The 16578-nt window shown below is 44.3% G+C and overlaps 1 protein-coding gene across 1 annotated transcript; it reads right to left on the bottom strand.

Moving 5' to 3' along the window:
- Positions 1 to 660: 660 nt before the first annotated feature.
- Positions 661 to 16432, bottom strand: LOC140361854 (uncharacterized). The gene is made up of 6 exons (XM_072447736.1): positions 16376 to 16432; positions 13660 to 13856; positions 7887 to 7946; positions 3928 to 4119; positions 2475 to 2636; positions 661 to 1226 (listed from the first exon to the last, which is right to left on the bottom strand). The coding sequence occupies exons 1-6, from the start codon at positions 16386 to 16388 to the stop codon at positions 681 to 683; spliced, it is 1170 nt and encodes a 389-aa protein (XP_072303837.1). The 5' UTR covers positions 16389 to 16432; the 3' UTR covers positions 661 to 680.
- Positions 16433 to 16578: the final 146 nt, after the last annotated feature.

Raw genomic sequence — 16578 nt, 5'->3', positions numbered from 1 at the left:
GACTTTCCAATCCTTCAAAGTAATTGCAAACACTGGACTAGACCGCAAACATGAACAGCAGCGTAAACACTTTGTAATGTAACAGCGACAGTTATAGAGTTATAAAAATGACTTATCTTACTTTGGGCTGTCTTTCTGAACATAACCCCAGATGCCCATCTAGACTGGTTTTACATTCCAGCATATAGAAAAAGCAGCAGAAATACTGTAAGGTTTTACATCCTACACTGACCCTCTTAGCTGCATGTGACGGGTGGACACCTCACAGAGAGTCAGAGATCAACTCTACATCACAGCGCAGCAGTCACTGGATCAGTCATTTACTCTCCTATGCAAAAAAAATGCACTGCAAACAAGTACAATCTGCAAAGTGCAAATTACTTAGTTATTACTAATTTACATGAACTTCACATGAGAAGTAGTCGAGTGAAACTTCAGTGGTGGAAGACCTGCTTGTTGATATGGAGGGGTTGGATATGCCCTGCCTGCAATGTTCTAAAGTATGGCTTTTCCGTAAACTGGCTCCCCTAGTCGCAGATCTGACCCGTAACTTTCTGGCAGAGGGTCCCCCGCCTGCTCCAGGTGACAGACACTTTAAAAGTGTTTTTCATGCAAAACACAATTTAAATGAACAGGCAGATTTTGCTAACAGGGCAATTGTGTCTTTTGAAATGCCGTGCCTAAATCCAAAAACTGGTCCTCTCCATTGCCCCCCTCTCCAGCGGTTGGTTTTGTCGGTTGAGAAGCTGGTGCTCCTCTGGTACTCTTTGCACTCTTGCACTGGAGCTCGGGGTCCTTTCCCGACTGGACCTTTCCCTCCGCGGCTTGGCCACGGGCTGCCTCTGAGACGGGGGCGTGCTGTTGTAATGCTGTCGGGGCGCGTACTGGGGAGGGAGGGGCCGGCTGGTGTGCGCTTTCGAACTGTCCCGGTGCGGCCTTGTGGTGGCGTCGAGATAGGTAGGGATTCTCGGGGGTTCGCTGCAATGAGACCCATTGTGGCTGAGGCGAGTCGCGCTCTCCGTGTACTGGACCAGAGCGGGAGCAGAGCGGGCAGCGGGCTGGAAGGGGCGCCCCGTGCCTCGGGGGGGCTGAGCGGGTGGAGCAGGACTGGTCGTCGAGCGTCTTTGGGGAGGAGGGGGCAGTGGGTGACTTGGTGGTACTAAAGTGCTCGTTTGAGGGGGTGAAAAGTGGGCAGGGTCAGCTTCTAGAGGCTTCACAATGCTTATCTGAAACAAGAGAATCCACAGCAATCAGAACAAAAACTGGCACAAAGTTAAACGTCTTTTCTGTCAGAACATAGTAAGCCAACAAAAGCCTCAGAATGTGGTGATGTTATTCAATTCCAAAGGTTAAAGCGGACTACTGTCAGCTGAAAGGATTTGTGGAGCCAATCCTTAGTCTTTATGGATAAATGTTCAATGTTTATGGATTTCTATTTTGCATATTTTTATCAATAACAAGAATCTCCCTCAGAGTTACATGGTCTCAGATGGCGGGCGGGGGACTATGACATCATTCCAGAATGTGAACGCAATCTATCACAGGTTTACGGAGCAAGACCAGAGAATGAAAAGATGACATCAAAAATAAATATAGCCCAAGAAACAAAACAAATGTGTTCAAAATCTGTCCCAGTGTCAATTTTAAAGTTCAAAGTTAGTCACTTTTTTCATTTTTCCTTTTGTAAATATCCAAAGTTTTTCCGTGCAGTCCTTAAGTCGGTTCTGTCCCCGTAATCCAGTTTTATCATATTGCTTTTAGTGCATTCCACAGGTATCCATCAATCATGTCCATTGTTGATGTCTTATGTCTGAGATACATAGTTTTAAAATCAAAGGGAATATCAATGTTGAGGACAGTCTGCAGTCTAATTTACTGTACAGAGAATTACAAGTTTCATCATCAACAAGAAATGAGAGCTATTTTTGAAATTATTTTGAAGGTTTTGTCATTGAAACCATGGAACCCTTTTGGTAAATACCAATTTAAATAAAATAATAATTTAACATACTTTCTCAGAGCATGAAACTTTACCTACAAACAAGGGGCAGTTACTAATTCTCTTGTGAATAATAATAAAGATTTTCTGGACCACAACGAAAGTCCAATTGAATTTTCTGATCATAAAAACACTAACTAAGATAAGATATTCCTTCATTGTCCACACATGGGGAAATTTCATTGTTGCAACGCAGGTAGATACAGAGGAAAAGGACAGATAAAGTTTAAAAATAATAGAAGAACTCATAAACTTATAAACAAAAACTCCTATAGACAAAACCTCTAATTTCCTAATAAGGAATGGAGGGGAAAGATAAAGATAAAATAAAAAATACAATAAAATAAAAACAGCTAGCATAAAACAAGATAATACTAATAATAATGGTAACTACGGGTAAGTGTAGCAGTGAGTCTGAAACAATTCTCAAATGTCCCACGGTGCTGTGTCCACAACTATCATTTCAAGGTCTCACCGATCTTCCAAACAACTTGGGCCTTTTCTTGTGGGCGCAGCAGCAGCAGCAGCAGCAGGGTAGCTCCAAGAAGGAGGTACAGACTGCGAAACACCGGGACGTGAACACCAGCTGGACCATGGAGGTGACGATGAGCGGCAGCCACAGGATCAGAGTGGTGCTCTGGGAGACCCGGGGGAGAGAAAAGTGCCACGTTAAAATCGGCGCCACCATCTGGACCCTCCCTGTGCAATTTGAGGCTCAACAGCAGATCTTACGAAAACTCCACAGTGGGCGACGGTGCGTTTCAGATCTACATTTTTACAGACACAAAAATACAGAACCCAGGCGGGGTGGATGTCTCACAGGAACGCCAACAACTCACAAATATGAAATATGCAGCCTGATATGATCATCTGCACAGGGGGAATAGGGAGTTTGTCTTTGTTGGCGTGCCGACTTGCAGACTACAAAGGGAATGGAAGTCGAAGTCGGAATACCAAAGTCACGGAGCTAGAAACCATGATGAAATATGCAAGAAGGAGAAAATACACCGCTTACATAACTGTCATTTGCCTCTGAGCAACTGTGAGAACTCAAAAGTTCTAACACTTTTTTGGGTGATGTAATCCACCCTTTGGGCATTTGGGTTCTCTCAAAATACAGTGCATTAAAGGTAAAGGAGTATTCCCTCTCAGAGTTCTGCTTAGGACTTTGCCAAGACTCCCATCCAAGCAACTTCTACTGTAATTCATGTTTAAATACTCTTTAAAATTGAATAAAAGAGTCTCCAAAATGTAGAATCTTGTACTTGTATTGGACTCTAAGTACTTCAAATCAAGGAACCAGTCAAACACATATTCAGTACACAGATACTAGAAAGGTAGGTGAAATGCTAATAAACATAGTGAGTAGCCAGATCAAACCCAAGAACTTCAGGTTAGTGGTTTAACCTGGGTTGAGCATTATGCCAACAAAATAGATCACATCATATTTTAGTGCCAATATCTCCATTTTATTACGATTCATGCATTTAGTATTTTTTAAATCCTCCTTCAGGCGAAACTAAAGCTGCGTCTAAGAGTTCATACTTTTATGTGACTGATTACATCCACCAAAATCAGGGCATGGCAGGAGGAGAGGGTGGGGAAAAGTTAGCATGATTGGAATTTAACAGAAAAGCAATGGTATATTACAGGATTAGACTACAATTTGGATTTTTATCACCCAAACCTAAGGCAAACCAGTTCTTTCTGCTTTGGTGTTATTCTCAGGCCTGTACAGCCAACTTCGACTGACATGCATCTTGCCTTTCAGCCGTCAGTGACCAGTTGTTTGGCATGCGAGTGTTCAATAGAGAATCCCTCCAGTACAAACAATGCAGAGTGCAACGGGTCAAGGGTCAAAAGGTCAGCTGCAACAGTGTTAAGAGCAGCGGCCGTGACTGGATTTACAGGCGTTCCATTACACTCACATAGACGCGCGTGGGGTCGAAGGGGCACTCGTTGGTGACGCTGGAGTAGCTGATGGCGTCAGGGAAGCGGCAGTGGCTCAGGAGGCTGCGGCCGTTGTGCTTGATGGCCGTCACCACGGCAACAAACAAACCCAAGGCAGACATCCCGCTGAGGATCGCTGCGGTCAGACTGAACGCAAACACAGTCCAGGTCTATCAACGAGAGAAGCATAGAAAAGGTTAGTTCATGGATCATATCAAGATCATATCATTTGGGGTTTTTGCTCCCCCCCAGCGCCACTAAAATTAAACAGTAGTAAAATAAAACAGTAGTATTTTGACATCTTATACATAAAACAGAAAAGGTCCTGTAGATCAGTGGTTCCCAAAGAGGGGGGTCACACTTTACAAGATGATTTCAAGATATTATAAAAACAGATATGTATCAAAGGTTTTTTATTTTTTTTTAACCCTAACCCTTGACATGTTTTGCCAGCTAAAACTATTACCGCAGTCAATTTAATTTCACTCTGGGATCGAATGCCTGGTTATTTTTGAGGTCCCGGCATGAAAAGTTTGAACCATTGCTGCACAACCGTTTCACACTTTCTAGAGCTGTCGTCAACAGAAGAAATTCTAGGCACACAGACAAAAACCCGCACTGCACCAACCAGATCATCAGCTTGTGGTCGAGTTTGTGGCTGAGCTTGTGGTCTTGTTAATGCAGTTTGTCTTTTTAGGTCTCAAAATGTATCAATACAAAAAAGTAGTAAACAGAACGTAATAAAGTAATAACCCAATCATTCATTCCTAAAACTCCAGATTACTTGCTCCATCCATTTTTATTTCTGCCGTTGTCCACATATTTCCTTACAATCTCCATAAAAAATGCGACTAACAAACACTTTGGTCGACAAGTGTAAGTCAACATCATGAATTAATCAACTAAGCAATTTAATGTCTACATCAATCAGCAGGTTTATTGTGTTACAACTAATGATTGCAGTTTATTTTGGGCAACTGTGTTCATTTCAATTAAATTTAAAATCACAACTGCATTCGCCTTGCAGGGTTAGGGCTATTGTTGATTCAACAGAAAGTTAGAAAATCAAACAATAAAACTGTCACTGGTCAATAACAGACGAGCGGATGAACTAATATTGACAGGAAATAAGCTAATGAATAACAGAGCATCTGCTGAGCAACCTAACAGTGGATTAGCACATATTTAGTTAGATTAAAAAAAAAAAACAAAAAAAAAACTGCGCTTAAAAATTATCGTACTTACCGGACTTTAAGTCGCACCAGCCAAAAAATGCATAAAAGAGAAGAAAAAAACACATAAGTCGCACTGGAGTATGATATGCAGTGTGAAAATAACAAATAATATCACATACAAGTCACTCTAGAGTATAAGTAGTATAAGTATAAATCTAAGTATAAGTGGCACTCCACCTAAAACTATGAAAAAAGGTGCGACTTATAGTCCGGAAAATACGGTTTTACAAATGTCCAGCATCAATCACAACAGTACGATTTTCCATACGGCAAAGCAAACAATTGTATAACCACGACATACAAAACCAACAGGTGGATTCACTAAACACACAACCACTCTTTGCCTCATAAAAGCGTTATATATTGACTTTGCAATGCTTTACAAAAAATATCACTTTATTATTTAGTCTAATGAATAAAATGAAGCTTCTGCTCAAATATATATCGATTTGATGTTTAGCACACACAGATTTCACAGAGCCACACCAAAGGAGTGTCTCGCTGATACATTAAAATGGCGATTATTCTTCCTGTAGTGAATCGATTTGTTGTTAGAATGTTAAAAAGCGATATGGTTTAAAACTGAACTGTTTTATGCTAAATGGCAGTGTTTTGTATTATGTTCAGGAAATTGATATTGAAAGCCATTTTATTTTGCCACTTTAACCATAATCACCCACTGCACTACATATGTAAATTCAACTGTACATTTTGTGTACATAGTAAGCCTATTTTGATTTTTTGTTTGTTTCTTAGAGCCCATTTTATTATTATCCTATAGCTGATTTTAATCGTTTTTTCTTTTTGACTTATATAGGTTGTTTTATCATTGTTAATTGTTTTATGTTGCACCGAATCACCAAAGCAAGTTTCAATGTTTGTGAATTCTGTTCATTGACACCTTTTCTGATTCTGATTATTTTTAAAGACAAAATAAAATCGATCAATGAAGAGAAAAGTACTTACAATGAACATATTTACTTCTTTGTCCCTGATGAAGCTAATCTGAAAGGAGTTTGGATGATAAATTTTCTGTAGCCATGGAACCTACTTGGACAACACACAGATAATGCTAGTGGTATTGCTTGAAGACAAAATAACATATTTTTTAACTACAAAAACACAAAATGTACATATTTCCAACATATTCTTTATAATTCTTGCTTTTTCGGAGCCGTAAAAGCACAGTATATTGATATAATATTTGATTACTTCATTTGTTGACAATATTTTAATAACAGTTATGATGGCAGACATTCACAAGCCATTTATTGCCAAACCCAATGCCCATTATATCCTGCGGCATTGAAACCAGTCTTTGTTTTCAAAAATCTGCGCACAAACGAGTGACTCAGGTTTACAAAGTGTGCCCTGAAATACTTTGCCCGGCTAAAACTACTTCAGATATACTTCAGTGATAAAACACAATCTGTGGACAGCGTTCATGTGACATAAGGGCGTGTTGACAGGCGGGTTAAGCGATAGATGGCAAACAGCCGAAAATGCTGCTGCCTCTCCTGGTTAACCGTCTGAGGGTGACAAAAGGCAACGGGGAGTGGTTTGGATCAGAGCAGGTGCTTAGTCATGGCCCGGAGCAGGTTGCCCTGTCAGTCCTGCCCGGGCGGCCCCTGAGCAAACAGCACTGGGAGGCAAACGTGCTGCTGTGTGGAGGCCAAGAAGAGCATGAATGAATGGTGGAAATACAGGGTGGAAATGTTCCAAGGAAGGCAGTAAGTAAGGTAGTAAAGTAAGACCGTAAGGTAAGAAAGTGCAAGTGCAGGAAGTAAGGTAGTAAAGTATGTAAAGTTGGAAAGTAAAGTTAGTGAAGTATGAAAGTACAGTAAGTAAAGTTGAGTAAATCAAGTCCGGTAAAGTAAGGAAAGTTTGGTAAAGTAAGGAAAGTAAAGTAAGAACATTAAAGTAAGACAGTAAAGCAAGTAAAGTAAGTGTAAGAAGTAAGAAAGTAAAGAGTAAAGTAGAGTAAAGCATGTTAGTAAATGAAACTATTTTCTAGAGCCAAGATCACAATTATATCACAATTCAGGAAGTTTATTTGTGAAGACCATTCAACAGTGCACGTTTCTCTGTGATTGGATAGGGCCTCCTGTCAATCACTTAGAGCATGATGAAGAAGCTGCATTAAATCTCCAAAGTAACATGTTAGTCATGGACAAACATTTGACCGTTTATCAGCCAGGCTCTAGTTCAAGACATGCACTACATTGTAGCTTATGATTATCTACAACGGGACGTGGATTCACAGTGGCAAAGGTTGGGTTTAATAAGCGTTATGATTTCAATAAAGAACATATTTGACTTATAAGTTGTCCTTAAATGTATATTTGTTATTTTGGAATTGTAAGAAATTATTCAATTATCTGAATAAATGTCTATTGAAGACAAACGGGGTAAAAATTGCAAATTCACCCGTTCACTAATGTTCCTTATTCAGACCACATGACGACCACATGACCACAGTAGCTCCAGTTCTCCCCATAATATCTATAGTTAGAGAGGTATTAGCTCTAGCCATAATAACCTTTAGCCTGCTCTCATTTCCCTTTCTTTCATGAATTAATTAATTGATGCTTGTCTAATTAAAGATCAACATTGTTTGGTGGTCACAGGTCCTGAAAATATGGCTATATAGGTGTATTTCTGAAGCGAAAAAAATGTCCTAGTGCCAAGTGCCTTAAACTTACCAAGCATCTGCTCTTCCTGTTCTTGGCCAGGACAATGGTGAGAATGCCTGTGACAATTCCCTGTAAATAAAAGAGAGACATTGCTTTTTTAAATCATAATGTCAACACCAACTGAGCAGCGCATTTTTCAGATTCTCTGCAAAGTCGCTCTTAAGAATGTGGTCTTTTTGGGGGTTTGGAAATGGTAAAAGAATGTTAATTGCATGTTATAAAAGAAGAAAAAAACAGTTGATATTTCAGGTCCATCATGTTTCCAAACACTTAATGAAATTAAAAGTTAAACATTAAAACAACCGCTCCTTGAACCGACACCTTAACGGGGTGGAGGGGTTTGAGTGCCCGAATGATCCCGGGAGCTATGTTGTCCGGGGCTTCATGCCCCTGGTAGGGTCTCCCAAGGCAAACAGGTCCTAGGTGACGGGTCAGACAAAGATCGGTTCAGAAGCCTCTTATGACGACGACACGAACAAGGCCGTTTACGTCGCCCGGATCGGCGTCACCGGGGCCCCATCCTGGAGCCAGGCCTGGGATGGGTGCTCCATGGCGAGCGCCTGGTGGCCGGGTCTTACCCCACGAGGCCCGGCCGGGCACAGCCCGAAAGAGCGACGTGGGGCCGCCCTCCCGTGGGCCCACCACCCGCAGGAGGATCCATAAGGGGCCGGTGCAGAGAGATCTGGGCGGCAGTCGACGGCAGGGGCCTCGGCGACCAGATCTTCTCCAGACACAGAGACTAACTCTGGGGACATGGAATGTCACCTCGCTGGGGGGGAAAGAGCCTGAGCTTGTGCGGGAGGTTGAGCGATACCGACTAGATATAGTCGGCCTCACCTCCACGCACAGTTTGGGCTCTGGAACCCATCTCCTCGAGAGGGGCTGGACGCTCCACTTCTCTGGTGTTGCCCGCGGGGAGAGGCGGCGGGCTGGTGTGGGCTTGCTGATAGCCCCTCAGCTCAGCCGCCACGTGTTGGAGTTTACCCCGGTGAACGAGAGGGTCGCGTCCCTCCGCCTTCGGGTGGGGGACAGGTCTCACTGTTGTGGCGGCCTACGGGCCGAACAGCAGTGCAGAGTACCCGGCCTTCTTGGAGTCCTTGGGAGGGGTACTGGACAGTGCACCGACCGGGGACTCCGTTGTTCTACTGGGGGACTTCAACGCCCACGTGGGCAATGACAGTGACACCTGGAGAGGGGTGATCGGGAAGAACGGCTTCCCCGATCTGAACCCGAGCGGTGTTCAGTTATTGGACTTCTGTGCTAGCCACGGATTGTCCATAACGAACACCATGTTCAAGCACAAGGGTGTCCATCAGTGCACATGGCACCAGGACACCCTAGGCCGGAGGTCAATGATCAACTTTGTTGTCGTGTCATCAGACCTCCGGCCGCGTGTCTTGGACACTCGGGTGAAGAGAGGGGCAGAGTTGTCAACCGATCACCACCTGGTGGTGAGTTGGATCCGCTGGCGGAGGAGGAAGCCGGACAGACTTGGCAGACCCAAGCGCATTGTGAGGGTCTGTTGGGAACGTCTAGTGGAGCCCTCTGTCAGTAGGGTATTCAACTCGCACCTCCGGGAGAGCTTCTCCCATGTCCCGGGGGAGGTTGGGGACATTGAGTCCGAGTGGACCATGTTCTCCGCCTCCATTGTTGATGCGGCTGCTCGGAGTTGTGGTCGCAAGGTCTCCGGTGCCTGTCGTGGCGGCAACCCCCGAACCCGGTGGTGGACACCGGAAGTAAGGGATGCCGTCAGACTGAAGAAGGAGGCCTATCAGGCCACTCTGGCTTGTAGGTCTCCGGAGGTCATCGACGGGTATCGGCAGGCCAAGCGAGCCGCGGCTCGTGCTGTCGCAGAGGCAAAAACCCGGGCCTGGGAGGAGTTCGGGGAGGCCATGGAGGAGGACTATCGGTCAGCACCAAAGAAATTCTGGCAAACCGTCCGGCGCCTCAGGAGGGGGAAGCAGTGTCTCACCAACACCGTTTACGGTGCGGGTGGAGGCCTGCTGACCTCAACTGGGGATGTCGTCGGACGGTGGAAGGAATACTTTGAGGATCTCCTTAATCCCTCAGTCACGTCTTCCGAAGAGGAAGTAGAGACCGGGGACTCGGAGGCTGGCTCATCCATCACCCAAGCTGAAGTCACTGAGGTTGTTCGCAAACTCCTCGGTGGCAGGGCTCCGGGGGTGGATGAGATCCGCCCTGAGTACCTAAAGTATCTGGATGTTGTAGGACTGTCTTGGTTGACACGTCTCTGCAACATCGCGTGGCGTTCGGGGACCGTGCCTCTGGACTGGCAGACCGGGGTGGTGGTCCCTCTGTTCAAGAAGGGGGACCGGAGGGTGTGTTCCAACTACAGAGGGATCACACTCCTCAGCCTCCCGGGTAAGGTCTATTCCAAGGTACTGGAGAGGAGAATCCGACCGATAGTCGAACCTCGGATTCAGGAGGAGCAGAGTGGTTTTCGTCCCGGTCGTGGAACACTGGACCAGCTCTATACCCTCCATCGGGTGCTCGAGGGCTCATGGGAGTTTGCCCAACCAGTCCACATGTGCTTTGTGGATCTGGAGAAGGCTTTCGACCGTGTCCCTCGGGGTGTCCTTTGGGGGGTGCTCCGGGAGTACGGGGTCCGGGGCCCTTTGCTCAGGGCTGTCCGGTCCCTGTATGACCGGAGCAGGAGCTGTGTTCGCATTGCCGGCAGTAAGTCAGACCTGTTCCCAGTGCATGTTGGACTCCGCCAGGGCTGCCCTTTGTCACCGGTTCTGTTCATAATTTTTACGGACAGAATTTCTAGGCGCAGTCAGGGGTCGGAGGGTGTCCGGTTTGGGGACCACAGGATCTCATCTCTGCTGTTTGCAGACGATGTTGTCCTGATGGCTCCATCAAACCCGGACCTGCAACATGCACTGGGACGGTTTGCAGCCGAGTGTGAAGCGGCTGGGATGAGAATCAGCACCTCCAAATCCGAGGCCATGGTTCTCGACCGGAAAAAGGTGGCTTGCCCTCTCCAGGTGGGTGGGGTGTCCTTGCCCCAAGTGGAGGAGTTCAAGTATCTCGGGGTCTTGTTCACGAGTGAGGGAAGGATGGAGCGTGAGATCGACAGGCGGATCGGTGCAGCGGCTGCAGTGATGCAGTCGCTGCATCGGACCGTTGTGGTAAAGAGGGAGCTGAGCCGAAAGGCAAAGCTCTCTATTTACCGGTCGGTCTACGTTCCTACCCTGACCTATGGTCATGAGCTTTGGGTAGTGACCGAAAGAACAAGATCGCGGATACAAGCGGTCGAAATGAGTTTCCTCCGCCGTGTGGCTGGGCGCTCCCTTAGAGATAAGGTGAGGAGCTCGGCCACACGGGGGGAGCTCGGAGTAGAGCCGCTGCTCCTCCACGTCGAGAGGAGCCAGCTGAGGTGGCTCGGGCATCTGTTTCGGATGCCTCCTGGGCGCCTCCCTCGGGAGGTGTTTCAGGCATGTCCCACCGGGAAGAGGCCCCGGGGAAGACCCAGGACACGCTAGAGAGACTATGTCTCTCGGCTGGCCTGGGAACGCCTCGGGATCCCCCCGGAGGAGTTAGAGGAAGTGTCTGGGGAGAAGGAAGTCTGGGAGTCCCTGCTCAGACTGCTGCCCCCGCGACCCGGCCCCGGATAAAGCGGCAGAAGATGGATGGATGGATGGACATTAAAACAATTAAAATAAAAACAACTTTTTTAAGCCTGAAACTATTTGAGCTTTTACTAAAATGAATGAAACAATATTCCCAATTTGAGTTGTAGTTATCTTTTTGAGTTGTGGTATTTGTTGTGTGTCTGTTTTTGGTTTTCTGACTATACAATGATTTGATCTTTTTTAATCTCCTGATGACGATAATTGGATAATATTATGTCAACCGAACAGAAAGGTCGTAAACACATTATTTGAGGTACAATACATGTGAAATGTCTGTTAAATTAATCACAAAAGTGCAGATAAAGACCAGGGCTATATAAAGGCTACATAAAGCCTGGGAGCCAAATCAGGCCCTCCAAGCAGTTCAAACCAGCCCACATCCTATCTTCCAAATATTTAAAAAATAAAATACAACATTCTTGTTTAACTCTGGGTTAGTGCTAGTTCAGTGTTTCAGAAGAACACCAGACAAATCCAAATCCAAATCCATCCTAAACTAGAAAAGACTAAAACCAGGAAGTACGATCACATTAGTCCTGTGCTCAGGTCTCTGCACTGGCTCCTGTGGCTCAGAGAAGAGACTTTAAAGCAGCTCTGCTTGTGTACAAGTCTCTCCATGGCCTAGTACCAAAGTACATCTTGGGCATATTAGTGCCATATGAACCATCTCAGACTCTGAGGACCTCAGGGACCGGCCTCCTTCTGGTGCCCAGAGTCAGGACTAAACATGGACCAGCCTCCTGCTGGTGCCCAGAGTCAGGACTAAACATGGATCAGCCTCCTGCTGGTGCCCAGAGTCAGGACTAAACATGGACCGGCCTCCTGCTGGTGCCAGAGTCAGGACTAAACATGGACCAGCCTCCTGCTGGTGCCCAGAGTCAGGACTAAACATGGACCAGCCTCCTGCTGGTGCCCAGAGTCAGGACTAAACATGGACCAGCCTCCTGCTGGTGCCCAGAGTCAGGACTAAACATGGACCAGCCTCCTGCTGGTGCCCAGAGTCAGGACTAAACATGGACCGGCCTCCTGCTGGTGCCACAGTCAGGACTAAACATGGACCAGCCTCCTGCTGGTGCCCACAGTCAGGACTAAACATGGACTGGCCTCCTGCTGGTGCCAGAGTCAGAACTAAACATGGACCGGCCTCCTGCTGGTGCCCACAGTCAGGACTAAACATGGGCCGGCCTCCTGCTGGTGCCAGAGTCAGGACTAAACATGGAGAATCTGTGTTTCAGTTTTATGCACCTACAATCTGGAACAGTCTTTCTGAAGATGAGAGACTATTTTGTTTAGCTGAGTATATGACCGAAAGGATTTTATCTGCAGTTTTCTTTTTTAGTCTTAAACTGTCTTTGTGATTTGAATACTTTGCCTTACCCAAATGAGCTCCCAAATGTTTTAATCGTGCTTAAGGACTTGGTGGTGAACAATAATACATTTGGGAGCTAATTTAGCTGTGCAGACTTCATTCTTTTGTTGTTAGCACTAATTTGGACCCGTTTGGTCTTGGTTTAGTCCCCCTTCAATTCTGCTTTAGACCTGTTTTGATTCCGGGTCAGACCTGGTTGGTATTAGTCTAGTCTTAGTTTAATTCTGGTTCAGAACTGGACAGATAATTTTGCAAAACAATGTTGATAAAGCATGTTGTATGTTAGTTCTCACAAAAATCAAATCCATAGTTAGTTTATTGTTTAAACTCAATCTATTGAAACAGTTGGAGATATTTTGATATGACCCAAAATGTTGTTAGAGCAGCACCCAGAGGCCTTGAGCCACTGAAAAATCTGGTCCTCTATTCCTGCTTAACACCGTTGAATGAAAGCTTACAACTAAACTGTTTATTTAAAATCAGCTCTTTTTGTAGCATTTTTCACAATAAAAGATATGCAAAATTTGAATAAAGAGAATATCTTCAAATTCACAATATTAGCTAAATATTGATAAATTGCCCACCTCTATTTACATGACTATTGTATGAACGGAATAGATGTGTGGAAGTTTTGTGAAGATTCTAAAACATTGACCTCCTTTGGTTTGGTTTGTCTATAAATAAAAATGAAAAAAATCCAATACTCTGCCCTTGCTTGGAACATTTGGTTTTTGAGTGTGTATATTTGCCTGCTCACCACCAGTCCTGCGGTGAGGGCCAGCACAGTGGAGATGGCAAACTCCAGGGCCCGGTGGTGCTTCTGGAAGTTGATGTGTCTGAGCACCACTCCCTGCACCAGCGCGGCCAACATGAAGTTCACGTGTCCGATCAGGATCACTGTCAGCCCCATCTTCATCAGGGGCTTGGGCTGCTCCAGACTGCCACAACACAGACCTGTGGAGACGACAGTAGTACTTTTACTCGAGTACCTCATTCATAAGGCTGCAATTATCTCTGTTGTACTCTGTTGAGACTTTTTAAATATACGATAAAACAAATTAAAGGATGAAATATGGTGACTGAAGACTTCTAGATGGATTTTGTTAACTTAAAAATATCAAAATTCATCTTGTAAATATGAGCACAGCTGTAGTGATGCATCCCTGTAAACAGCAGTTATTTGAACAGAGAGTAAGATAAGATAAGATAAGATAAGATAAGATATTCCTTTATTGTCCCACATGGGGAAATTTTATTGGTGCAACGCAGGTAGATACAGAGGTAGATACAGAAGAACAGATCACTTATAGGAAGTCTGAAAAACACTTTCAGTAGAAGATCTCCTATAAATAAATAAAAACTCCCATAGACAAATAAATAAATAAATACCATTGCATGTGATCCCGACGGTAATTGCACATGAATATGTGTCACGACAGCACATAGATTGCACATGAATTCCAACAGCAATTGCACATACGACAGAATTGCACATCAGTATTAGGTTAGGTCAGTATTGCGCCGGGATAACGTGACGATCTCCGGGTAAGACGACTGTTCTCTGCAGTTTCATGAGTTCCTCCTTTGTGGAAACGCGGTACGGCGCCGGCCGGGGGGCGGGGCCGGAGCCGGGGGGCGGGGCCGGAGCCAAGACACATCGCAACGACACGACGAAAACACTCAATCCAGCCGAATAAAGTCAAAACAAGTTAATTTAAAGCGATTCCAGTGCGTGTCCCGATCGTTCGTGAAGTTCCTCTTTCATATAAACGTGTATATAAACGTGTACCGACGACACGCCGTACTTTAGGGGCTCGCTCGGAGCTAGCTCACGTCACAAAGAGTGAGTATAACGTTAGAAGAACAGGTATATTCAAGCAAATTAAGACCAGAACCACTTTAAAAAAAAAAAAAAAAGTAACCATATAAATTACATTACATATTTGAATAATTTTTAAGAGCTCTTAAAACGTTGTATTAGTCAAACTGTCAAAATAAGACTTAATAAAATATAATTTAGAATTGATAAGGAAAAAACATGTATAAAATCTGCCGTTTTTCAACATTTTCATCATAAAAGCAGTACAACTCAGTCAAATCAATTATTATTTTCAATATCGATACTTTTGTTATAGATTGTGCAGCCCTAATTTACAACATCAGTATAATTAAAACAGAACCTGTCATAGGAATAATTGACAATACACTACTATAATAATAAAACACATTATGAATTGCCTGGTACCCGAGATAGCAACAAAGTTTAGAGGATATTCGAGACAAAGGTTAACTGCTCTACCCTTAAAAAACACAACATTTGCCCATTGTACTCTTACTCGAGTACAGTTTGCGTCTACACTACTCCCTCTGAACACAAGTGCAGTAGTGAGTCGAGGCTTATTGATATCGGTCCACACTCCATCGATCAGAGACGGGTCAAAGCCACAGCGGTAACAGATGGCATTAATGATTAGCTGCTGAGCACATAATGTGGACTGAGAGAATAACTACTGCAAACATGTGGTCAATGTCCTCAATATGGGGATGCATCCTGGTGCAAAGCTCTCTGGAGCGCTTTATGTAGACGCTTAAACTGATTTACATACAGGCACATAGTCTTTAGAGCAGGATGGAGAATGGAAAACATATGGAGTAACCGTCTGGAGGGATGCCACCTAATCACAAAACTAACATTTCAAACTCAAAGACACTCAATACCACTTTCATTACCATAATAGACAAAAACCCTGTAGTTTATTTTTAATTTCACCACTTGGTCACATAAGTGTTAAGTATCAATTCATATTTTGTGTACTGATATTCTAAATAATAATTACATAATCTAAGTAATCTAGTTATTCTCTCTAGTTACTAAAATGATGTGCAGCATTAGTTTGGATGGATAGAGAGAGAAAGAAGATCCAGTTACTGATATCAGACTTTGCTGATAATAGGTCTAGCCTATTATTTATTTTACCAATGTTTGTCTATATTGTAATGAATATTTACAAAAGTGACCAGATCAACACGTTTTGATAGAGCAACTCACTCAGTTCTTGAGCTACAGAACTGAAACTTTAGCACCAAACACCTTCATTTGTTGGCTACAAAGGGCACTGATTCCAATTTTGGAAACATAAACACAGACCCTTAGAGATGATGTTAAGTCCAAGGTTTTCCTCATTTAATAACAGTATGTAGCTCAACAAATCACAAGTTGATCAAAAAGTTTTCCTATTCTAGCCTAAAACTTATTCTTTTATATATTTTTTACTTTAATTTCCCCCAAACATTGACAAGCACCAAACTTCCCCTCGTCCCAGAGCTGATTGGAATTGTCCACAGCAGGTGCAACGTCTACAACAACACCACACCCAAACTTTTAAACATGGAACAAACACGTCCAGCTTTCTTACCATCATGTTTTTATTTATTTATGTATGTATTTATTTCTGATCTAATGTGTGTGTTACCTTGGCCCGGCATGATTGTCAGGTCACCATCCGTGTCACTTGAAGTGGAACCTGGTGAATGTCGCGCTGTTGTTACGCACGGGCCGAGATGCGCGATGTCAACAGAGACGCGGGAGGATGCAGCGCGCGCGGCCTGGCTCTCCAAAGTAAAAGCATAGTCAGAAGTCAAACCACGGTGGGGGTAATGACAGCATCTTATTTTG

The sequence above is a fragment of the Eucyclogobius newberryi genome, unplaced genomic scaffold, assembly GCF_026437365.1.
Source record: "Eucyclogobius newberryi isolate DKJ021-1_F unplaced genomic scaffold, fEucNew1.0.hap1 SCAF_16, whole genome shotgun sequence".
NCBI classification, from domain to species: Eukaryota; Metazoa; Chordata; class Actinopteri; order Gobiiformes; family Gobiidae; genus Eucyclogobius; species Eucyclogobius newberryi.
Note: the sequence above shows the minus strand (reverse complement) of the source record. Positions and strands in the feature narration are given on the sequence as shown.